General features: G+C 47.2%; 1 protein-coding gene across 1 annotated transcript; it reads right to left on the bottom strand.

Annotated features, from left to right (window-relative positions):
- Positions 1 to 107: 107 nt before the first annotated feature.
- edf1 (endothelial differentiation-related factor 1) lies at positions 108 to 25,097 on the bottom strand. The gene is made up of 5 exons (XM_080211923.1): positions 24,991 to 25,097; positions 12,695 to 12,746; positions 6,597 to 6,757; positions 5,929 to 6,022; positions 108 to 539 (listed from the first exon to the last, which is right to left on the bottom strand). Exons 1-5 carry the CDS (start codon positions 25,066 to 25,068, stop codon positions 478 to 480), a joined length of 447 nt encoding a protein of 148 aa, XP_080068049.1. The 5' UTR covers positions 25,069 to 25,097; the 3' UTR covers positions 108 to 477.
- Positions 25,098 to 25,989: the final 892 nt, after the last annotated feature.

The following is a 25,989-nucleotide window of genomic DNA, read 5'->3' on the forward strand; positions in this document are numbered from 1 at the left end:
CCGGGAACGATCTGTCCTGAAGCTCGGGATCGAGGTAAATGACCAAAAGAAAGGACTCAGTGTGGCAGCCTTATCCCCATCACAAATGCTCACAAAACCATCAGACACCAAGTCCAAAGGCTGAAACTTTATTTCTACAAGAACATACAGGGAGAAGGGAAAAAAAAGGAAAAAGCGAGAGGAAATAATATATGCACCCAGTTAGTGCAGTTGTGGAATGGGGATTTATCACAAATAAAGTTTTCACACTTGTCCCTGGTTACAGATTAATTGCGTTCCTAACCATGTCTAGGAATCAGAAACTAAGCTTTTCTTTGGGTGAAACAGAATGCCGGCAGCAGATCGATTAGAGTTATTCAGCTGGGGCAGCTCACAATCCAGTGGGGATTTAGCTTGGCAATACCTCATTGTGACTCGTGGGAAAGCCGGGGGGTGGGAGACCAGTTCAACGGGGGAACTGATTTCGAGGCTTTGTCTTCATTTTTTCTTTGGGCCTTTCTCCAGAGGCTGTCCAATATCCTTCCCTCGCAGTTTTAGGCCTGTGAAGAGAAAACAAAGTAAGTTTGGTTCACAATTCCAGACAGCACTCTCTCATTGCTAAATCGGATGGTTTTTAAACGCAGGGAGAGTCCTTTATTTGTTCATTCACGAGGTGAGAGCTTCACGGATAAGGCCAGCAATTATTGCCTGTGAGCCAGCTTCTCATACAGAACTTACAGATTTGCATTTATATAGTGCCCTTCACAACCACAGGCTGTCCTTGGTCAGCACTTCCCAAACCTCTACCCCCTGAACCAGCAGACACGTGGGAACACCACCACTGGCAGCCAATGAAGTGAATCTGAAGTGTAGTCATTGCTGGAATATGGAAATTGTGGTAATTAATTTACACACAGCAAACTCCTACTAACAGCAATGAACAGATCACGTGTTCCTTTCTCTGATGTTAATTCAGGAATATTGGCCAGGACACTCCTTGAAATAGAAACCCTACAGTACAGAAAGAGGCCATTCGGCCCATCGAGTCTGCAACAACCACAATCCCACCCAGGCCTTACCCCCATATCCCTACATACTTACCCACTAATCCCTCTAACCTACGTATTTCAGGACACTAAGGGCAATTTTTAGCACAATCAACCTAACCCGCACATCTTTGGATTGTGGGAGGAAACCGGAGCACCAGGAGGAAACCCACGCAGACACGAGGAGAATGTGCAAACTCCACACAGACAGTGGCCCGAGCCAGGAATCGAACCCAGGACCCCGGAGGTGTGAAGCAGCAGTGCTAACCCACTGTGCCACCCAGTGTGAAGTGAGAGGAAATCATACATCCACCCAACACGGCAGACAGGGCTTCAGTTTAATATCTTTTCTGAAAAACAAACAGTCACTTTGATAGCACAGTGCTCCCTCCAGACTGTTTCGGATTGTTCGCCTTGCACCTAAACCGAGCAGAGATCCATGGGGGGGGGGGGGGGGGGGGAGGTTTAAACTCACATGGTGGGGATGTGGGAAGTAGGAGGCAAAATTGCAGCAGAAAAACACTGTTTACAGATAATTGGGAGATAGATAACATTCAAGGAGGAAACAGTCAGCATCAGAGGGAATGTAATAGAGTTTAAATTAGGTTTACTATGCAGGCACATGGTTGTGCAGAGTGTGGGTAATAAGGTTATGAGCTGTAGGTGCAGATAGCCACTCCGAAATACATTGTGGTGATAAAGAAGCGTTCAAACCATGAGACAAGTGGACAGAGTAAAGAGGGAGAAACCTGGGAAAGGGAACTGGATAATTATCAGCAAAGCCATAGGGGAAAGATGGGGAGGTGGCAGAGTTAGTGTGGACATGATGGGCTGAACAGTCTCCTATGCTGGAACTCTCATCTGTACGGCAACTCAATTATTCATTTTGAAGATGGAATTGATAGTTTTTTGTTAAGGAGGATGTTGGGGATTTGGGTCAAAGGCAGTTTGTGAAGTTAGGTTGCAGATTAGCGATGATCCCACAGAATGGTGTAACACGTCTGAGCCGCTAAGTGACCTATTCCTATCCACTGACTCAGCACCTCTGGCTGGAGGTGGTGACAGATGCTTCAGCCTCATCTTCTGGGAGGAAGGGGAGACTCTCCGACAGTCAGTTATTTAATTCTCCACCTCCATTTCCAACTGAATATGGAAGGACTGATCCCCTGTTTGAGGGATTGCTGAGCTCTGCCTACAGCCTGCTTCTTATGCTGTTTATCACGCACGTACTTATATTATGTTGGTACATCTTTTTAGTTATACCTCGTGCTTTTCCTGACAATTTTCTTCTACACTTTTCACTGAACCACACTGATCCCCATGCCTTGATGATAATGGTAAAGTGAGGGATGTGATTACCTATCAGACATCATTCTGTAAAATAAAATTCTGCTGCTGCTGATGGCCTACACCTCAATATCCAGCACTGAGTCACTCTGTTCTGAAACTCCGATTAGCACAATGGTCATGTCAAACAACATAATGAAGGCTGTCCTTAGTATCAGCATAGGACTTCTTTCCACTGACCTTGTCAGGGACAGGTGCGTCTGTGGCAGGTAGACTGGGGAGGACAAAGTCAAGGAGGTTTCTGCATTCCCTAAAATTCTCACCACCCGTCACAGACTCAGTTTGGGAAACGCGTCCCTCATTCTCAGCCAGTGCTGGAGCTGCCAAGCCACTTAGTGACAGAGCCAGAGTACATTCTGCTCCTTGCCACACTTCCTGTGTTCACTGTGGAGGAGTATTCATTCATCAGCTGGGGAAGGGTGCACGATAAGTGGTACACAAGGAACAGGAGTCGATCATACAGCCTGTCCGTCCTGCTCCATCATTCAATGTGATCACGGCTGATCTTGGATTTCAATTCCACTTTCTCACCCACTCTGATTTCTCGATTCCGTGAGACATCAACAACCTGCCAATCCCAGACTAAAATGGATTCAACAAAGGAGCATTCGCAACCCCCGAGCTGGAGAATCCCAGAGGTTTACAACCCTTTGAGTGAAATCATTTCTCATCTCAATCCTAAACGATTGTGATTTTATCCTGAGACTCTATCCCATGTTTTAGATTTCCTGACCTGCAGAAACAATCTCCCAGCATCCACCCTGTCAAACCCTTTCAGAATCTTGTAGGGTTTTAATGAAATTGCCTCTCAATCTAAGAGAACGTCAACCCTATTTACTCAACCTCTCATCACAGGGCACTCCAGGGCCCAATCTAGTGAATCTTCACTGTACCGTCTCCAATGTAATTATATCCTTTCTTCAATGTGGGGACCAGAACTGCTCAGTGATCCAGCTGTGCTCCCACTGAAATTTTATCTGACTGTAGCAAGACTTACTTATTTTTGTACTCCAATCCCTCTGCAATAAAGGCCAATGTGCTGTTGGTCTTCCTGTACTTGCATGCTTACTTTGTGTTCCTTGTACAATCACACCCCTTTTTAAATACTAACACTTTTCTCAGCTTCTAAAAGATATTTTGCTTTTCTATCCTTCTGTGAATAATTTAACACATTCCCACATTAGCTCCATTTCCCATCTTGTTACCCACTCATTAACTTGTCCATGTCTCTTTGCAGCCTCTCTGTGTCATCCCCACAGCTTACCCTTCCACCTCACTTCATATCATCAGCAACGTTAGATACAGCACTCTGTCTCTTCTTCTAGGTCATTAATATAGATAGCTGAGGTCCCGGCACTGCTCCTGGTGACACTCCACGATTAACTGCCTGCCAACTTGAAACAGCCCTATTTGTACCTACTTAACCATTCCTCTATGCCAATATGTTACCAACTCCGTTAGCCTTTATAATGCTTGATTAACCTTTTGGGTGGCACCTTACTGAATGCCATTTGGAAATCCAGGTATATGATATCTACTGGTTCCCCTTTTTCTACCCTACCAGTCACATCCTCAAATTTGTCAAGCAAGATTTCCCCTTCATAAAACTATGTTGTCTTATTCTAATCATTCTGTGCTTTCCTTAAGCATTTTTAAGACTTCCTTAATAAAAAATTGTAGCATTTTTGCAACAACTAATGTCAGACTATCTGGCCTGTGGTTCACGATTCTCTCGCTCCTTCCTTTCTTCAAAAGCAGTGTGCAATCTGCCAGCTTCCAAACCTGCTCCAAAATGTAAGAATTTTGAAAAATCATCAACCATCTCTGCAGCTCTTTTAGAACCCAAGGGTATAAACCACAAAGTCCCAGGAATTTGTCAAATTTTAGTGCCTTGAATTCCTCCAATTCTTGTTCTTGTTAAATTCCTGGGTGATAGGTATTTCCTGCTGGGTTTTTGTTTTTCCACGGAATGTATTTTTGTTGAATATTTTGAATTTGTTCTTGAATTATTTCCTGTTTGTTTATAACCATACCTTTGGGGTTGGGACAGGAGAAAAAGCTGTCTTTGCACTGGGATAGAACTTCACTTAGTCTATTTATCCAATCAACTGAGGCCACTCCTCCCCTCATACCGATGTAACTGGCTTTAAGATTCTTGCTTGTGATTAGAAAATGCCACTTTAACAGGTATTATGATCACTATTTCCCAGTGGATTGTTATTATGACATTACAATTAACCCTGCTTCATTACACATAGATCCCTAGACAGTTCTAGACAGAGAGAAGAAGGTTGCGAGGTGACCTAATTGAGGCATACAAGATGATCAGAGGATTAAATAGGGTGGATAGCGAGAGCTTTTCTCCTCGGATGGTGATGGCTAACACGAGGGGACATAGCTTTAAATTAAGGGGTGGTAATTATAGGATGGGTGTCAGAGGTAGGTTCTTTACTCAGAGGGTAGTAAGGGCGTGGAATGCCCTGCCTGCAGCAGTTGTGGACTCGCCAACTTTAAGGGCATTCAAATGGTCAGTGGATAGGCATATGGATAACACTGGAATAGTTTAGGTTAGAGGGTCATTAGATTGGTTCCACTGGTCGACGCAACATCGAGGGCTGAAGGGCCTGTACTGTGCTGTAATGTTCTATGTTCCACAATTTATTGTTCCAAGAAATTGGAACAAAAACATTCCACAATCTCATCATCTGGGCCATTCTTGCCAATTTGATTGTTCCAGTCTAAAGTACTCCGCCACCCCCACCACCCCCCCCCCCCCCCACCCCACCCACCCTCCCTCCCAACTATTACATTTCCAATGTCTTGTTTAATGGTCTAACTACTGTCAGCGGCCCTTAAACTGCTGCCAACACTGTTCTCTCACTCTCCTAATTTCCTAGAATCCCATACTGACTCTACTTCATGATCATCTGAGTTAATGTCCTTCTGTCGTCCTATACTGTCAGGGCTATCCCTCCTCCTTCGCCATTCCGTTTGTGTTTCTAAAATAGCGTGCCCTGGAACATTTATTTTTCATCCCTAATCTTGTCTCTGTAATGGTGATTAGATCTAAACTAGTTATCTCTATTTGTCCCACTATCCATCTGATTATAGATACTTCATGCATTTAAATGAAGAGCTTGCAATTTCATTTGTGTGTCTATTTCCTGGAATGACCGCGATTGCTGATCTGGTAATGAGTAGCAGGTTTCCTTCTTTGACCTAACGCCGTGAGACTTCATGGGGTCAGGAATCAATGTTGAGGACTCTCAGAGCCATTACACAAGTCCCAGATGTTGCTGAGGACTTTGCAGAGGTTACTAAACTGATGCCAAGCTTGCTGCTGGCCCTTTTCTCTGGTTTAATTATCTTCACTCAGGTGATCGCGACAGAAGTTATGAATGGAAACTAAGGAAAATCAAGATCAGAGACAGAAGCCAGACCACCAACCAGCTGACTACCAGGAGGCTGACGGTGCTTTCCTGGTACACGTGGCCCAGTTACCCCCTCAAGCTATCAGACACGCTACACGACGGAGATGAGGCACCTGTTGACTCACCGAGAACTCTTTCAATCTTGCCAAGGACCTGGTTGTTGGGGATGGCCTTTCCACATTCATAGTCAGCAATGACCTGGGGCTTTTCACTGATTCTCTGGAGAGAGAAGAAACCAGGTTAGATTGGAAAGAGCTCTACTTCTTGCACTCTGTCTTGCTGTCGGGTGTGCTTCACATGTGTGAAAGTAAAATTATATCCCAGAGCAAAGACAGCTCTGTCTCCCATCCCAATATAGTCATGATGTGGAGATGCCAGCGTTGGACTGGGGTAAACACAGTAAGAAATCTAACACCAGGTTTAAGTCCAACGATTTATTTGATAGTAAACTCACAAGCTTTCGGGGTTTGCCCCTTCGTCAGGTGAATGGAAAGTTCAGAACTCTCCATTCACCTGACGAAGAGGGGAACCTCGAAAGCTTGAGAGTTTACTATCAAATAAATCGGTTGGACTTAAACCTGATGTTAGATTTCTTACTGTGTCCCATCCTAACTCCAATGTAGAACATGCAAAACCCCCTACATCACACTCAGACACCCCATTCTTCATAGCCAAAGTACAGCCTGATTCCCGCAGATTGGAATATGCCCTGACCACACCCCCATCCAAAAGATTTCAGTCCACAGAGAAATGATCAAAGGGATCAGTGATGTCAGTGGTGCTGTGTACTCACTGTGGCCAGCTCCTTTTGATTCATTCCCAGATTCTGTCGGCCTTGCTGGATCAGTTTGCCAACAGTAAGTGACACCCGCTCGTGATGCAGCTCCTCAGTTTCCCGGTCCAGCTTTGCAGTGTTTTTAGTGATTGTGTGCTGTTTATTTTGTCCTGCAGACCCTGGGCGTGAAACAAAGCACAAGTCAGCCCTCACTCAGTACTTTCTCAATACGGACAGTTCAAGCAAGAGTGTTCAGATATTAGAAAAGATAATTTACGGACATTCATCACTCCCTGAGATACTAAACAGGTTAGCTACAGCATGAAGCTCTCTCTACATTATAATGATTCTTTCAATATTCCCAGAGCCAGTACTTTTGGGAATATTGAAAGGATCATTACAATGTAGAGAGCGCTTCACGCTGTAGCTAACCTGTTGTTTAGTAGCTCAGGGAGCGATGAATGTCCATTAATGATTTGAACACTGCCCAAACATTCCCGGATAGATAGGTACAAAATCAGCTATCCACTCTGAATCTCCAGATCCCTTTGTGCCTCTACTCCGTTTCCTCTTGCCCAAACAGTATGCCTCCTTGTTCTTCCTACCTTATAGCTGTCCATACTGACAGAGAGTCACTATAGTGCAAGAGGCAGCTATCTGGCCCATTGAGTCTACACTGACTCTCCAACAGAGCATCTTACCCATGCCCCATACCCTTGAAAATTATACTCTTATCCCACCAGTTAATGTCTCAGATTGTTTTGCAATTTTCACGCCCAGTAAAGGTAATTCATATTATAAACTTTCGGTCAATGCTGGTAAAATTGGATACAAACAAGCTATAAAGATGGCTGCCAGAATACACGTGATGATTAAACTACTGACCGTCAAATCTCCGGCGAATAGCTTAGACACAGTTCAGGGCACTTCACAGCCATTTGTGGAATTTATTTCAATACTATTTAAAAAGTTGAAATTTAAATTACATAAAAAAGACTTGATTTGAATTTCTATGAGCACCAAATGTCCCAAGTTGCTTTACAGCCAATCAAGTGCTTCCAGTGTCACCACAGTTCAAATGCGGTGGGTGGTTTGTAGTCAGCAAGCTCCACGTACAGCTATGCATATTTTTGTGAGGTTGACCAACTCGGCAGGGGTATAGCAACCAAAAGAAAATATCAGGAGGAAAGGTTGTTAAGAAGGCATACAGTGTCTTGGCGTTTATTGGTAGGGGGATTGAATTTAGGAGTCGCAGCGTCATGTTGCAACTGTACACAACTCTGGTGCGGCCGCACTTGGAGTACTGTGTGCAGTTCTGGTCCCCACATTACAGGAAGGATGTGGAGGCTTTGGAGAGGGTGCAGAGGAGGTTTACCAGGATGTTGCCTGGTATGGAGGGGAGGTCCTATGAGGAGAGACTGGGGGATTTGGGGTTGTTTTCGCTGGAAAGGAGGCGGCTAAGAGGGGATCTTATTGAAACATATAAGATGATTAGAGGTTTAGATAGGGTGGATAGTGATAGCCTTTTTCCTAGGATGGAGAAAGCTAGCACGAGGGGGCACGACTTTAAATTAAGGGGGGGTAGTTATAGGACTGATGTCAGGGGTAGGTTCTTTACCCAGAGGGTGGTGAGGGACTGGAATGCCCTGCCTGCTGCAGCTGTAAATGCGCCTAGTTTGGGGGCGTTTAAGAGATCTGTGGATAGGTTTATGGACGAAATGGGATTGGTTTAGATTAGTGGGTTAGTGTTTTTTTTTTAAAAAAGCTGGTCGGCGCAACATCGTGGGCCGAAGGGCCTGTTCTGCGCTGTAATGTTCTATGTTCTAATACCAAGATGCACAAAATGCTGTGTCCAGTGAAACAGGAAAGGGTGCACTGTTGGACCTGGTTCATGGAAATGAGGTGAGCCAAGTAGATCGAGTGTCGGGGGAAGCATTTAGGAGATAGTGATCGTTGTACGGTAAGGTTTAAGATGATGACAGAAAAGGAAAACAGGTAATCCAGAATAAATATGATCAACTGGGGGAGAGCGAACTTCAATGGGGCAAAATGGAGCAGGGCCAGTTCGACTGGAATAAAAGGTTGGTGGAACAAACCATAGCTGAACAATGGTCGACTTTCAAAAGAAAAATGGTCCAGACACAAACAAAGTTTAATCCCTTCAAAGAGAAAGGCACAGCAAACAAATCCGGAGCTCCTTGGATAAAAAAGGAGATAGAAATTAAGATAAGGAAGAAATAGTGTGCCTGTGACAGGTGTCAGTAGGAAATATAATCGAGGATCAAGAGGTTCAGTAGGTTCAGAGGGGAGAGGAAGAACCTCATTAGAGGAACAAAGGGGGATGATGAGAAAAAACTGGCAGCCAACAATCGGGAATCCCAAGGTCTTCTATAAGCACATAAATAATAAAATGGTAGTAAAAGGAGATCGTGATGTGGGGATGCCGGCGTTGGACTGGGGTAAACATAGTAAGAAATCTGACAACACCAGGTTAAAGTCCAACCGGTTTATTTGATAGTAAACTCACAAGCTTTCGGAAACGGTGTTCCTTCATCAGGTGTGTGGAAGGAACCTTGCAACCTGGTGTTGTCAGACTTCTTACGGTAAAAGGAGGAGGAGAATTGATTAGGGACCTAAAAGGGCATTTACACATGGAGCCACAGAGCATGGCTGAGGTATTAAATGAATACTCTGCATCTGTCTTTACCAAGGAGGTAGATGCTACCCAGGACATGGAGATAAGTGAAAAAATTCCATCTTTAGGAGGGTTCAAAACTGATTAGGAGGAAGTGTTGATAATAAATAATAAATATTAAAAATAATAAGCACGTGGGATTGCAGGTAGTGTCTTGAGATAGGAAGCAAAGACTTGGCATTAACGGGTCTTTTCTGATTGGCAGGCTGTCACAAGTGGGGATCTGTGCTAGGACCCCAACTGTTCACAAAATTATTTGGAAGGGGGAACTAAATGTATTATCTCCAAATTTGTAGACAATAATGACTAGAAGCTAGTTGTAGAAAAAACAGGGTAATTAGAGTCATAGAGGTTTACAGCATGGAAACAGGCCCTTCGGCCCAACTTGTCCATGCTGCCTTTTTTTTTTAGAAAAGAAACCCCTAAGCTAATCCCAATTGCCCACATTTGGCCCATATCCCTCTACACCCATAGATACATGGGTACAATCGAAATGCTTTTTAAAAGCTAAAATTGTACCTGCTTCTACTACTACCTCTGGCAGCTTGTTTCAGACACTCACCACCCTCTGTGAGAAAAAATTGCCCCTCTGAACACTTTTGTATCTCTTCCCTCTCACCTTAAACCTATGCCCTCTAGTTTTAGACTCCCCTACCTTTGGGAAAAGATATTGACTATCTAGCTGATCTGTGCCCCTCATTATTTTATAGACCTCTATAAGGTCACCCCTCAGCCTCCTACGCTCCAGAGAAAAAAAGTCCCAGTCTATCCAGCCTCTCCTTATAACTCAACCCATCAATCCCGTCAGAATCCCAGTAAATCTTTTCTGCACTCTTAATAATATCCTTTCTATAATAGGGTGAGCAGAACTGCACACAGTATTCCAAGTGCGGTCTTACCAATGTCTTGTACAATTTCAACAAGACATTCCAAGTCCTGTATTCAATGTTCTGTCTGATGAAACCAAGCATGCCGAATGCCTTCTTCACCACTGTCCGCCAGTGACCCCACTTTCAAGGAGCTATGAACATATCTCTGTTCTGTAACTCTCCCCAATGCCCCCTCATTAACTGAGTAAGTCCTGCCCTGATTCAATCTATCAAAACGCATCACCTCACATTTGTCTACATTTGTCAGCCCTCTGGCCCAATTGATCAAGATCCCATGGCAATTGGTGATAACTTTCTTCACGGTCCATTATGCATCAATCTCGGTGTCATCTGCAAACTTACTAACCATGCCTCCTATATTCTCATCCAAATCATTAATATAAATGACAAATAACAGTGGGCCCAGCACCGATCCCTGAGGCTGGTCACAGGCCTCCAGTTTGAAAAACAAACCCTCTACAACCACCCTCTTCTGACAAGAAGCCAATTTTATATCCATTTAGATACCTCACCCTGGATCCCGTGAGATTTAACCTTATGCAACAACCTGTCATGCAGTACCTTGTCAAAGGCCTTGCTAACGTCCATGTAGACAATATCAACTGCACTGCCCGCATCTACCTTCTTGGTTACCCCTTCAAAAAACTCAATCAAATTTGAGAGACATAATTTTCTATTCACAAAGCCATGCTGACTGTCCCTAATCAGCCCTTGCGTCTCTAAATGCCTATAGATCCTGTATCTCAAAATACCTTCCAACAATTTACCCACCACAGATGTGAGGCCTGTAGTTCCCAGGCTTTTCCCTGCAGCCCTTTTTAAACAAAGGCACAACATTTTCCACTCTCCAATCTTCAGGCACCTCATCTGTGACTATCGACGATTCAAATATCTTAGCTAGGGGACCTGCAATTTCCCTCCTAGCCTCCTACAACATCCTGGGATACACTTCATCCGATCCTGGGGATTTATCTAGCTTGATGCACTTAAAGACTTCCAGCACCACGTTCTCTGTAATATATACACTCAAGACACCACTATTCTATGTTCTATGTTCTATTCATTTCCTCAAGTTCCCAGTAAATTCTCAATACTAATGAGAAATATTCAATTAGGATCTCACCCATCTCTTGTGGATCTGCACATAGATGACCTTGCTGATCCTTAAGAGGCCCTACTCTCTCCCCTGTTACTCTTTTGCCCTTTATGTATTTGTAGAAGCTCTTTGGATTCTCTTTTGCTTTATCTGCCAATACAATCCCGTGTCCTTTTTGCCCTCTCGATTTTTCTTGTAACTTTACTCCTACACTCCCTATACTCTTCAAGGGATTCACTTGGTCTTAACTGCTATGCATGTTATATGCCTCTTTCTTCTTCTTGACCAGGGCCTCAATATCCTCAGCCTTCCAGCGTTCCCTACTTCTGTCAGCCTTGCCCTTTACGCCAAGAGGAATGCGTTTACCTTGAACACACTTCTGAAAGCGTGTCACTTACCAGATGTCCCTTTTGCCTTCCCACAGACTCCCCCAATCAACTTTTGAAAGTTCCTGCCTGATACCATCAATTGTCCTGTTGTTCCTCTTTGACTCGTGCAATGGGAACTATTGTTTCCCGATAGGACTCCAGTTCAATGCCTTCCCAAATGCAGAGACCTCTGACAGTGCAACACAAGGAAGTGTCGCACAGGGTGTTCCCCTGAAAGTTTGTCCTGTGCTCAAGCAGCACGTCCAAAGATTTCTGAAGGCAGCCGGGCAGGTAGATAAGGTGGTTAAGGCGACATATGGGAATGCTTACCTTTATTAGCTCAGGCACAGAAAACAATAGCAGGGAGAATATGATGGAGCTGTATAAAACGCTGGCTAGATTACTGGCCACCACACTATAGAAAGAATTCAATTTCACCAGAGGGTGTAAATGGGATTCATCAGGACATTCCCTGGACTGCAGCGTTTCAGCTATAAAGACAGAGGCTAGTTGGCTAGGATTGTTTTCCATAGGGCAGTGAAGGCGGAGGGGGATCTGACTGAGGTGCACAAAATTATGAGGGAGGTAGACAGAGCAGACAGGAAGGAGCTTTCTCTTTAATAGTCAATAACCGGGGGCATAGATTTAAGATAAAGAGGCAGGAGATTTAGAGGGAACTTGAGGAAAATCTTTTTCACCCAGAGGATGATGGGAATCTGGAACTCACTGTCTGAAAGGGTGGTAGAGGCAGGAACCCAAATGTTTAAGGAGTATTTAGACAAGCACTTGAAGCACGCAAGGCTACAGACCAAGTGCTGGAAAACGGGATTAGAATAGATAGGTGCCTGATGGCCAGCACAAACACGAAGGCCGAAGGGCCCTTTGCTGGGCTGTAAAGTTCAATGACAGTCAAGAGAGTAGAATCCCGGACGAAGAAATGTAGACTTGATACAGCATCAGAGCAGGAAGGGGCAAAAACATCATCGAGCAAGGAGAAACTTCAGCTCTAACTAGACAGCCAGTTTCCCTGCAGGACTGTAAGCTGCAGCTCAGAAAACAATACTTACATTTCTTTGTAGTCTCCACATCATCTCCTCTACGTTGGGCCGATGTGACTGCCTTGGAAGGAACAGAGAAATGAGAGGTCAAAATGTGAATTCATTCCTGGTTGAAAATAAATTGACATGGAAAAGCCCCACCTTTACCAATAACTGGTTAAACCAGTTTACAGAATCTCAGAATTGTTACAGCACAGGAGGAGGCCATTCGATCCATCGTGCCTGCACTAGTTTCCCAAATGAGCATCATGACTTAGTGCCTTTTCCCCGGATCACTGCACATTATTAGATAATTATTTGAATTGAAACATTCTCTTGAATGCCTCGATTGAACCGTCTCCATCACACTTCCAGGCAGAACATTCCAGAACCGAAAGAGAACTGGGTGAAAGAGATTTTTCCCTCATATCACATTTCCTTCATTTGCAAATCACTTGATCTGTGCCCTTTCAGTCTTGATTGTTTAAGGAGTGGGAACAGTTTCTATCTCCTCTACCCAGCCCCCTCATGATTTTGAGCATCTCTATCAAATCTCCTCTTAGCCTTCTCTCCAAGGAGAATAGTCCCAACCTCTCCAATCCATCCTCATAACTGAAGCTTCTCATCCCTGGAACTATTCTTGTAAATTTCTTCTGTAAACATTGATAGGATGCAAGGCTGGGCAGAGAAGTAGCAGATGGACTTCAACCCAGATAAATGTGTGGTGGTTCATTTTGGCAGGTCAAATAGAACATAGAACATAGAACATTACAGCGCAGAACAGGCCCTTCGGCCCACGATGTTGCGCCGACCAGTTACAAAAACAATGACCCACTAGCCTATACCAATCCCTTTTCGTCCATAAACCTATCCAGAGATCTCTTAAACGCCCCCAAACTAGACGCATTTACAACTGCAGCAGGCAGGGCATTCCAATCCTTCACCACCCGCTGGGTAAAGAACCTACCCCTGACATCCGTCCTGTAGCTACCCCCCCTTAATTTAAAGCCATGCCCCCTCGTGCTAGCTTTCTCCATCCGAGGAAAAAGGCTATCACTATCCACCCTATCTAAACCTCTAATCATCTTATATGTTTCAATAAGATCCCCTCTTAGCCGCCTAGGACCTCCCCACCATACCAGGCACCATCCTAGTAAACCTCCTCTGCACCCTCTCCAATGCCTCCACATCCTTCTTGTAATGCGGGGACCAGAACTGCACACAGTACTCCAAGTGCGGCCGCACTAGAGTAGTGTACAGTTGCAACATTACACTGCGACTCCTAAATTCAATCCCCCTACCAATAAACGCCAAGACACCGTACGCCTTCTTAACAACCTTATCTACTTGATTCCCAACTTTCAGGGATCTATGTACACACACACCTAGATCCCTCTGTTCATCCACACTATTCAAAGTCCTCCCGTTAGCCCTATACTCGACACATCTGTTGCTCCTACCAAAGTGAATTACCTCACACTTCTCCGCATTAAATTCCATCCGCCACCTCTCGGCCCAGCTCTGCAACCTATCTAAGTCTCCCTGCAGACTATGACACCCTTCCTCACAATCTACCACACCTCCAACTTTGGTGTCATCAGCAAATTTACTAATCCACCCAACTATACCCTCATCCAGATCATTAATAAAAATTACAAACAACAGTGGCCCCAAAACAGATCCCTGAGGCACACCACTCGTAACTGTACTCCATGATGAATATTTACCATCCACCACCACCCTCTGTCTCCTATCTGATAGCCAATTCCTGATCCAACTTCCTAGATTACCCACAATCCCATACATCTGCATTTTCTGCAGAAGCCTACCATGGTGAACCTTATCGAACGCCTTACTAAAATCCATGTATACCACGTCAACTGCCTTGCCCCCATCCACCTCTTTGGTCACCTTCTCAAAAAACTCAATAAGGTTAGTAAGGCACGACCTACCCGCTACAAAACCATGTTGACTATTTCTAATCAATTCATTACACTCCAAATAACTATAAATCCTATCCCTAATAATTTTTTCTAAAACCTTGCCCACAACAGAAGTAAGACTCACCGGTCTATAATTCCCGGCAAAGTCTCTGTTCCCCTTCTTAAACAATGGGACAACATTCGCGATCCTCCAATCCTCCGGGACTACACCAGAGACCAATGACGACCTGAAGATCTGAGCCAGAGGCTCTGCAATCACCTCTCTAGCCTCCCAGAGAATCCTAGGGTAGATCCCATCCGGACCAGGGGACTTATCTATTTTCAGCCCCTCAAGAATTTCCAGCACATCCTCTTTATCAACCGTAATACTGTCTATTTTACACCCCTGCAACCCAATGTCCTCCTCAGCTATATTCATGTCCCCCTGCGTGAACACCGAAGAGAAATATTGGTTCAATACTTCTCCAATCTCCTCCGGTTCCACACACAACTTCCCCCTGCTGTCTGTAACTGGCCCTAATCTTGCCCTGACCAACCTTCTGTTCTTGACATACCTATAGAACGCCTTAGGATTCTCCTTAATCCTATCAGCCAAAGTCTTCTCATGTCCTCTTTTAGCCCTTCTCAACTCACTCTTCAACTCCCTCCTAGCCAATCTAAAGCTTTCTAGTGCACTATCTGAGCCCTCCAATCTCATCCTAACATAAGCCTCCTTTTTCTTTTTAACCATCGACTCAACTCTTTTAGTGCACCACCGTTCCCTAGATCTACCAAATCCACCATGCCTGACAGGGACATACCTATCAAGGACTCGCAGTAGCTGCTCCTTGAAAAAACTCCACATTTCAGACGTTCCCAGTCCCTGTAATCCCCTAATCCAATCCATGCTTCCTAATTCACTCCTGATAGCCTCATAATCGCCCTTACCCCAGCTAAAATTGCTGACCCGAGGTTCATGCCTATCTCTTCCCATCACTAAGGTGAACGTAACCGAATTGTGGTCACTATCACCAAAATGCACACCAACTTCCAAGTCTAGCACCTGGTCTGGCTCATTTCCCAGCACCAAATCCAATATAGCCTCACCTCTAGTTGGCCTGTCTACATACTGAGACAAAAAACCTTCCTGCACGCTTTGTACAAACACTGACCCCTCTAGCGAGCTAGAACTATAGCAACTCCAATCAATATTCGTAAAGTTAAAGTCCCCCATAACAATTACCCTATTACTTTCACTCCTAACCAGGATTGTCTCCGCAATCCTTTCCTCAACCTCTCTAGAACTTTTAGGAGGTCTATAAAAGACTCCCAACAGGGTGACCTCTCCTCTCCTATTTCTAATCTCCGCCCATACTACCTCAACTGACAAGTCCTCATCAAACTTTCTCTCCGACACTGTGATACAGTCCTTGACTAGCAATGCTACCCCACCCCCCCTTCTACCTTCTTCTCTACTCCGACTAAAGCATTTGTACCCCGGAACCTGCAACATCCATTCCTGACCCTGCTCTATCCAAGTCTCAGAAATGGCCACAACATCAAAGTCCCAGGTACTGATCCACGCTGCAAGTTCATCCACTTTATTGCGAATACTCCTCGCATTAAAGTACACGCATTTCAAACCCTGCTCCGCCCCACCCCCACTATGCCGTGCCTTGCATTCCCCAACTATGCCCCCCTCACTTTCACCCCCTTTCCTCACTATCCCTCCCCCCCTCCGAATCAGTTTAAACCTTCCTGCATCGCTTTTGCAAATTTACCCCCCAGGATATTGATTCCCCTCTGGTTCAGGTGTAGACCATCCCTCTTATAGAGGTCCCACCTTCCCCAGAATGAGCCCCAATTGCTCAAGTACCTGAACCCCTCCCTCCTGCACCATCCCCTCAGCCACGAGTTCAAACTTTCCCTCTCCCTATTCCTCTCTAATCTATCCCTTGGCACAGGCAAGAGTCCAGATATAACTACTCTTTCTGACTTCGCCTTGAGTTTCCACCCCAACTCCATAAATCTTTGCTTAATATCCCCTTCCCTTAATCTCCCTATGTCATGTGTCCCCACATGAACTATAACTTGGGGTTGATCTCCCTCTCCCCTAAGAGTCCTGAATACTCTGTCCGATACATCCTGGACCCCAGCCCCTGGTAGGCAACACACCAGCCCAGAGTCCCTACCCTTACCTCCAACTCTCCTATCCGTCCCCATAACTGTGGAGTCCCCAATCACGAGGCCCAATCTCTTACCCCTAACCACCTGAGGCTTGCCAATAGGCTCACCCCCAGAGACCTGCTCCCTTTGGCTATCCCCAGTTGATTTCTCCTCAACTGTAGCCTCCAGGACCGAGAACCTATTTTGGAGGGGAACAGCCCCAGGGGATTGTCCCCCCAACTGCTTTTTGCCCCTCTTCCTGGCAGTGACCCAAGACTTATTCCTAGGAGTGACTATCTCCTTATAACTCCTTTCTATGTCCTGCTCCACTTCCCGAATTATACGGAGCTCCTCTAATTCCCCTTCCAGCTCCTTTACACGCTCCTCCAGAAACTGCAATCTAACACACTTCCCACAAGTAAAATCACCTGAAACACTGTGGGAGTCCCTCACTACATACATCCCACAGGAGATGCAGCTTACAGCCTGAACTGCCATCCCTGAATCAATTACCAGCAGAAAAGTAAAAATATATAAAAAAAAACTTCCCTCACACTTATAATTAGGTTAGAGGAGGTGGAAGGGTGGGATTCTCTACCAGTGTAGAGAATCAGGATGAAGAATATAATATTAAAGGTAAGACTCTTAGCAGTGTGGAAGATCAGAAGGATCTTGGGGTCTGGGTTCATAGGACTGTCAAATCGACTTCGCAGGTACAGGCTGTGGTTAAGGGGGCGTATGGTGTACTGGCCTTCATTAATCGAGGAATTGAGTTTAGGAGTCGGGAGATAATGCTGCAGCTGTATAAGGCCCTGGTCAGACCCCACTTGGAGTACTGTGCTCAGTTCTGGTCGGCTCAGTACAGGAAGGATGTGGAAGCCATTGAAAGGGTGCAGAGGAGATTTACAAGGATGTTGCCTGGATTGGGGGGCATGCCTTATGAGGATAGGTTGAGAGAGCTCGGTCTCTTCTCCTTGGAGGGAAGGATGAGAGGTGACCTGATAGAGGTGTATAAGATGTTGAGAGATATTGATTGGGTGGATTCGCAGAGGCTTTTTCCCAGGGCTGAAATGGCTGCCACAAAAGGACACAGGTTTAAGGTGCTGGGGAGTAGGTACAGAGGAGATGTCAGGGGTAAGTTTTTCACTCAGAGGGTGGTGAGTGAGTGGAATCAGCTGCCGGTGGTGGTGGTGGTGGAGGCAGATTCGATAGGGTCTTTTAAGAGACTTCTGGATGAGTACATGGGGCTTAGTAGGATTGAGGGTTATAGGTAAGCCTAATAGGTAGAGATGTTCGGCACAACTTGTGGGCCGAAGGGCCTGTTTGTGCTGTAGTTTTTCTATGTTCTATTTCTCCAATGTGTTCACATCCTTCCTACAGTGTGGCACCCAGAACTGAACACAGTACTCTGAGATCTAACTCGTGTCTTGTACACATTCAGCATTACCTCCTTACTCTTGTACTCTATGCCCCTATTAATAAAGCCCAGAATACTGTATGTTTTATTAACTGCCCCTGTCCTGCCACCTTCAATGAGCTATCCACAGGTACACTCTGCTCCTGCATCCCTTTTAGAATTTTACCCCCTTGTTATATTGTCTGTCCATGTTATTCCTGTCAGAGTGCATCACCTCAACCTTTTGCATTGAATTTCATCTACCACCTATCCATCCACTGCACCAACCCGTCTTTTCAAGTTTTACACCGTCCTCCTGACAGGTTACATTTAAGGTCATGGAATTGTAGAATCTTACAGCATACCAAGAGGCCACTCACCGCATCTGTTTATTCTCACTCCCCATGCCCTTTAGCATTCCCCACTTCTTACTGAAACAGTCACTGGGCCAATCTAACCCACCAAACCCCATCTCTCCTGGCTGAACTTGTCCTCACATTTTAAACTTTTCCTTCAACTCTATTCACTTCCTCCAGGTCAAAAGGTGTTGCCCCAGTAACAGCCCTGTCATTGTCAAAGGATTGAGATCCCCCACTGATCCATTTTGGGATTAGACTGTGTCACACTGTGGTCATTAAGCCCCGCACCACACTTCTACAGCTGGCCTTTCAGACAGCTGACATAACTCTCTCAGTCATTCCCTTCGTGCCTCAGCTCCTGTTTCTCTCTTGTACATTTGTGAAGTAACTGAGACTGTGCCTTTAGGCAAAAGATAGAAGTGACTATTAGATCAGGAATGTGTTCTCTGTCAGAAGCACACGGTGACCGCACAGGCAGTCATTCTACCCTCAGAATCAGTGCCAGTTTTCTGCAGCAGTTTATTACGGAGCCCACGCTCTCCCTTCCAGTATTGAACTATTCCATTTTGAAAGTGACAATGAAACCTGGCTGCGATTGGGAATAAATGACCTGAATGTGTACTGGAGGCAGGTCATCTTTAGTGCTGTTACTAATCACCATGGATCTGTGCCCTCTGATTCTCAAGCCTTCCACCAATGGAACAGTGTCTCTTTCAGTCCAAATCTCTCATGATTTTGAATTCCTGTGTGAAATCTACCCATACCCTTCCCTACTCCCAAAAACACACCTAGCTTCTCAGTCCTTCAACAAGACCCTCACTCCTGGAACTATTCTAGTAAAACCTCTCTCCAACTGCTCTAAGTTCAGAAACAATAAAAAGTACTTGTGTGTACAGGTCAGTCACCGTACAACACTGGGGTACAGTGCCGGTGGGGACGGGTCAGTCACCGTACAACACTGGGGTACAGTGCCGGTGGGGACGGGTCAGTCACCGTACAACACTGGGGTACAGTGCCGGTGGGGACGGGTCAGTCACCGTACAACACTGGGGTACAGTGCCGGTGGGGACGGGTCAGTCACCGTACAACACTGGGGTACAGTGCCGGTGGGGACGGGTCAGTCACCGTACAACACTGGGGTACAGTGCCGGTGGGGACGGGTCAGTCACCGTACAACACTGGGGTACAGTGCCGGTGGGGACGGGTCAGTCACCGTACAACACTGGGGTACAGTGCCGGTGGGGACGGGTCAGTCACCGTACAACACTGGGGTACAGTGCCGGTGGGGACGGGTCAGTCACCGTACAACACTGGGGTACAGTGCCGGTGGGGACGGGTCAGTCACTGTATAACACTGGGGTACAGTGCCGGTGGGGACGGGTCAGTCACCGTACAACACTGGGGTACAGTGCCGGTGGGGACGGGTCAGTCACTGTATAACATGATATGGAGATGCCGGTGTTGGACTGGAGTAGGCACAGTAAGAAGTCTCACAACATCAGGTTAAAGTCCAACAGTTTTATTTGTTAGCACAAGCCACAAGCTTTCAAAGTACTGCCCCTTTATCAGGTGATTGGGAGTAGTGTTCACAAACAGTGCATATGTAAACAAACCCAATTTACAAGATCATGGTTGGAATGTGAGTCTTTACAGGTAATCAAGTCTTAAAAGGTACAGACAATGTGAGTGGAGAGAGGGTTAAGCACAGGTTAAAGAGATGTGTATGGTCTCCAGCCAGGACAGTTAGTGAGATTTTGCAAACCCAGGCAAGTCGTGGGGGGTTACAGATAGTGTGACATGAACCCAAGATCCTGGTTGAGACCGTCCTCACGTGTGCGGAACTTGGCTATCAGTTTCTGCTCAGCGACTCTGCGCTGTCATGTGTCATGAAGGCTGCCTTGGAGAACGCTTACCCAAAGATCAGAGGCCGAATGCCTGTGATCGCTGAAGTGTACCCCAACAGGAAGAGAAAACTCTAGACAATATTGGCCAAATTGCAAGAGTATGTACCGTGTACCTGGTGGATGGTGTTCTCGTGTGAGATGATGGTATCCATGTCGATGATCCGGCAGGTCTTGCAGAGGTTGCTGTGGCAGGGTTGTGTGGTGTTGTGATCACTGATCTCCTGAAGGCTGGTAGTTAGCTATGGACAATGTTTGAGGTTGTGCGATTGTTTGAAGGCAAGAAGGTGAGGGTGGCCTTGGTGAGACGTTCATCTTCAAAGACATATTGAAGGCTCCAGATAAGATGTTGTAGTTTCTCCGTTCCGGGGAAGTACTGGACGACGAAGGGTACTCTGTCTGCCGTGTCCCATGTTTGTTTTCTGAGAAGGTCGGTGTGGTTTTTCGCTGTGGTGCATCGGAACTGTCGATCGATGAGTCAGGCGCCATATCCTGTTCTTACGAGGGCATCTTTCAGCGTCTGGAGGTGTTTGTTACTGTCCTCCTCATCTGAGCAGATCCTGTGCACACAGAGGGCTTGTCCATAGGGGATGGCTTCTTTAATGTGTTTAGGGTGGAAGCTGGAGAAGTGGAGCATTGAGAGGTTATCTGTGGGCTTGCGGTACAGTGAGGTGCTGAGGTGGCCGTCCTTAATGGAGATGCGTGTCCTTAAGAACACAACCGATTCTGGAGAGTAGTTCATGGTGAGTCTGATAGGGGGGTGGAACTTGTTGATGTCATCATATCATTGTTACAGCGATTGTTCACCATGAGTCCAAAGGAAGAAAATATCATCAATGTATCTAGTGTATAGCATCGGTTGAAGGTCCTGTGTGGTGAAAAAGCCTTGTTCAAACCTGTGCACGAAGATGTTGGCATATTGAGGTGCAAATTTGGTTCCAATGGCTGTTTCATGTGTCTGGATGAAGAACTGGTTGTTGAAGGTGAAGACATTGTGGTCCAGGATGAAGCGGATGAGTTGTAAAATTGCATCTGGAAACTGGCAGTTGTCGGCGTTGAGTACTGAGGCAGTTGCAGCAATGCCATCGTTGTGGGGGATGCTGGTGCAGAACGCTGAGATATCAGATGTGACAAGGAGTGCTCCTAGTTCAACTGCTCCATGTGTGCCGAGTTTCTGTAGGAAGTCCGTGGTGTCACGACAAAAGCTGGGGGTTCTTTGTACAATGGGTGTCAGGATACCCTCAACATAGCCAGAGAGGTTCTCGCACGGGTCCCATTGCCCAATACAATGGAACGGCCGGGTGTGTTGGCCTTGTGTATGTTCGGGAGGCAGTAGGGATCTCCAATGCAGGGAGTACATGGGATGAGAGCTCAGAGGGTGCTCTGAAGGTCCTGATCAAAGGTCTTGATCAGTCTGTTTAATTGAAGGGTGTGTTCTTTGGTCAGATTTGGGGTAACTGTCTGTAGTGTTCCTTATTGTTCAATTGTCGGTACATTTCTTTACAGTAATCCGTTCTATTCAGTATGAAGGTAGCCCCTCCTTTGTCTGCTGGTTTGAAGACAATGATGCGGTTTGTCTTGAGAATACGGACGGCGTTGTATTGTGCTTGGGTGACATTCGGGGCTGTGAGTCACGACACACAACGCAGATTCGCTGAGCAGAGACAGATAGCCAAGTTCCGCACACACGAGGACGGCCTCAACTGTGAACTTGGGTTCATGTCACACTATCTGTAATCCCCATGACCTGCCTGGGCTTGTAAAATCTCACTAACTGTCCTGGCTGGAGACAATACACATCTCTTTAACCTGTGCTTAACCCTCTCGCCACTCACATTGTCTGTACCTTTAAGACTTGATCACCTATAAAGACTTGCAGTCCAACCATTATCTTGTAAATTGAGTTTGTGTCTTTATATGCCCTGTTTGTGAACAGAACTCCTCACTCACCTGATGAAGGGGCAGTGCCCCGAAAGTTTGTGGCTTGCGCTATCAAATAAACCTGTTAGACTTTAATCTGGTGTTGTGAGACTTGTTACTGTATAACATACAATACAGTAGAGATGGAGATGGGTCTATCACTGTACAACACTGGGGTACAGTCCTGGTGGGGACAGGTCTGTCACTGTATAACACTGGGGTACAGTCCTGGTGGGGACGGGTCTGTCACTGTATAACACTGGGGTACAGTCCTGGTGGGGACAGGTCTGTCACTGTATAACACTGGGGTACAGTCCTGGTGGGGACAGGTCTGTCACTGTATAACACTGGGGTACAGTCCTGGTGGGGACAGGTCTGTCACTGTATAACACTGGGGTACAGTCCTGGTGGGGACAGGTCTGTCACTGTATAACACTGGGGTACAGTCCTGGTGGGGACGGGTCTGTCACTGTATAACACTGGGGTACAGTCCTGGTGGGGACAGATCTGTCACTGTATAACACTGGAATATTGGTGGTACAGCCTATTATAGTACAGTACACTGGTAAGGTGTATGAGTGCACAAGCTGCTGCAATAGATGAAGATTTAAGCTTCAGGAAGTATTCAGTTGTCCTCGACAGTGACTAAGGTACAAATGAGCATGTGGAACAATCAGGGAAGGCACAATTTATACAGTCAATATTCAATGGTAGAAACCCATCAGCACCGCCATTGAGCATGGGCTCACCAAACAAAGCTACTTCTAACGGAGTGGACACTGAAAGACTGGTGCTGTATCTAGACATCTGTTACAATGCAGAAGTCATTATGCATGGAGGCACATTGTTGTGACTCTGTATCTAACCCCGTGCTGTATCTGTCCTCGGAGTGTTTGATAGGGGACAGTGTAGAGGGAGCTTTACTCTGTATCTAACCCCGTGCTGTACCTGTCCTGGGAGCGTTTGATGGGGGACAGTGTAGAGGGAGCTTTACTCTGTATCTAACCCCGTGCTGTACCTGTCCTGGGAGTGTTTGATGGGGACAGTGTAGAGGGAGCTTTACTCTGTATCCAACCCCGTGCTGAACCTGTCCTGGGAGTGTTTGTTATCAGCACAGGTTGGCTCAAGTGGGAAGTATATCCCTCCCTCTTGTTCACGTCAACAGTACAGGTGATAAACTTGCTGTTTATTCAGGCCACAAGAATAAAAAACATGCGTTTCCTTCCCATTGGGATCAGAGAGAATCCCGAGGGAGAGACAGCAGTACGTCAACACTGGGCTCTCCCTGTGCCTGGAAAACAATCTGGAGCTGGAGCTCTGGGAGCGATGGACAGTGTGGCAGCAGGGTGGTACAGTGGGGTAGCAGGGCGGTACAGTGGGGTAGCAGGGCGGTACAGTGGGGTAGCAGGGCTGCCTCTCAGTGCCAGGGACCCAGGTTCGATTCCCAGCCTGGGTCAGTGTCCATGCTGAGATAATACATTCTCCCTGTGTCTGCCTGGGTTTCCTCCCCCAGTCTGGGTTAGGGTGGATTGGCCATGGTGACTGTGTGGGGGTTATGGGGATGTTGGGGGGGGGGGGGGGGGGGGGTTGTTATGGGGATGTTGGGGGGGGTTGTTACGGGGATGTTGGGGGGGGGTTGTTACGGGGATGTTGGGGGGGGGGGTTGTTATGGGGATGTTGGGGGGGGGGGTTGTTATGGGGATGTTGGGGGGGGGTTGTTATGGGGATGTTGGGGGGGGGGTTGTTATGGGGATGTTGGGGGGGGGTTGTTACGGGGATGTTGGGGGGGGGTTGTTATGGGGATGTTGGGGGGGGTTGTTACGGGGATGTTGGGGGGGGTTGTTACGGGGATGTTGTGGGGGGGGGTTGTTATGGGGATGTTGTGGGGGGGGGTTGTTATGGGGATGTTGGGGGGGGTTGTTACGGGGATGTTGTGGGGGGGGTTGTTATGGGGATGTTGGGGGGGGGGGTTGTTACGGGGATGTTGGGGGGGGGTTATGGGGATGTTGGGGGGGGGGTTGTTATGGGGATGTGGGGGGGGGTTGTTATGGGGATGTGGGGGGGGGGGTTGTTATGGGGATGTTGGGGGGGGGTTGTTATGGGGATGTTGGGGGGGGGTTGTTACGGGGATGTTGGGGGGGGGTTGTTACGGGGATGTTGGGGGGGGGTTATGGGGATGTTGGGGGGGGGGTTGTTATGGGGATGTGGGGGGGGGTTGTTATGGGGATGTGGGGGGGGGGTTGTTATGGGGATGTTGGGGGGGGGTTGTTATGGGGATGTTGGGGGGGGGTTGTTATGGGGATGTTGGGGGGGGGGTTGTTACGGGGATGTGGGGGGGGGGTTGTTACGGGGATGTGGGGGGGGGGGTTGTTATGGGGATGTTGGGGGGGGTTGTTATGGGGATGTCGGGGGGGTTGTTACGGGGATGTTGGGGGGGGGGTTGTTATGGGGATGTTGGGGGGGGGGTTGTTATGGGGATGTGGGGGGGGTTGTTATGGGGGGTCTGGGGCAGACACTCTGTCAGAGTCAGTACAGCCTCAATGGGCCGAGTGGCCTCGTGCTGTAGGGGTTGTTCACTCACTCAGAGCCCCCGGGGGTGAGGAGTGGGGGCGGCTCCCTGTCCCTGACCCCCCCCGGCTCTCTCTCTGCCCCCCCCCGGTACCTGTTTGCTTTTAGCCTGCGCCGCGCTCGGCCCTTTCTTCCTCAGCACCGTCACTGTGTCCCACTCACTCTCCGCCATCTTCCCCGCGCACACTGCGCAGCCGCGGCCCCGCCCTTTATTACACGCACCGAACCCCGGCCAATCAGAGACAGGGAACGCCGCAGCCAATCAGAGACAAGGAACCTCCCGGCCAGTCAGAGACAGGGAAACCCCCCTGACCAATCAGAAACAGTGAACCCTTCGGCCAATCAGAGACAGGGAATCTCCTGACCAATCAGAGACAGGGAGTCCCTCAGCCAGTCAGAGACAAGGAATGCCCCGACCAATCAGAGACAAGGAAACCCCCAGCCAATCACAGATAGGAAGCAATGCATGCCTCGCTGGGGGTAGGATCCATTCCCAATGTCAGCAGATCCCCTTAGGGAGAGGATCCCATTCCCAATGGCAGCAGATCCCCTTAGGGAGGGGATCCCATTCCCAATGGCAGCAGATCCCCTTAGGGAGAGGATCCCATTCCCAATGTCAGCAGATCCCCATAGGGAGAGGATCCCATTCCCAATGGCAGCAGATCCCCTTAGGGAGGGGATCCCATTCCCAATGGCAGCAGATCCCCTTAGGGAGAGGATCCCATTCCCAATGTCAGCAGATCCCCATAGGGAGAGGATCCCATTCCCAATGTCAGCAGATCCCCATAGGGAGAGGATCCTATTCCCAATGGCAGCAGATCCCCATAGGGAGAGGATCCTATTCCCAATGTCAGCAGATCCCCATAGGGAGAGGATCCCATTCCCAATGTCAACAGATCTTCATAGGGAGAGGATCCCATTCCCAATGTCAGCAGATCTTCATAGGGAGAGGATCCATTCCCAAAATCAGCAGATCCCCGTAGGGAGAGGATCCCATTCCCAATGTCAGCAGATCCCCGTAGGGAGAGGATCCTATTCCCAATGTCAGCAGATCCCCATAGGGAGAGGATCCCATTCCCAATGTCAGCAGATC

This window comes from Carcharhinus amblyrhynchos, chromosome 25, assembly GCF_965287045.1.
Source record: "Carcharhinus amblyrhynchos chromosome 25, sCarAmb.v2.hapA, whole genome shotgun sequence".
Lineage (NCBI taxonomy): Eukaryota > Metazoa > Chordata > Chondrichthyes > Carcharhiniformes > Carcharhinidae > Carcharhinus > Carcharhinus amblyrhynchos.

What these genes read in the sequence shown, in the direction of transcription:
- edf1 (XM_080211923.1), bottom strand. Translation starts at nt 25,068, where the DNA reads ATGGCGGAGAGTGAGTGGGACACAGTGACGGTGCTGAGGAAGAAAGGG. An exon ending in TGTGGAGACTACAAAGAAAT is followed by an intron (nt 6,758 to 12,694) that starts GTAAGTATTGTT and finishes TTTCACGCCCAG; the next exon opens with GGTCTGCAGGACAAAATAAA. An exon ending in ATCAAAAGGAGCTGGCCACA is followed by an intron (nt 6,023 to 6,596) that starts GTGAGTACACAG and finishes TTCTCTCTCCAG; the next exon opens with AGAATCAGTGAAAAGCCCCA.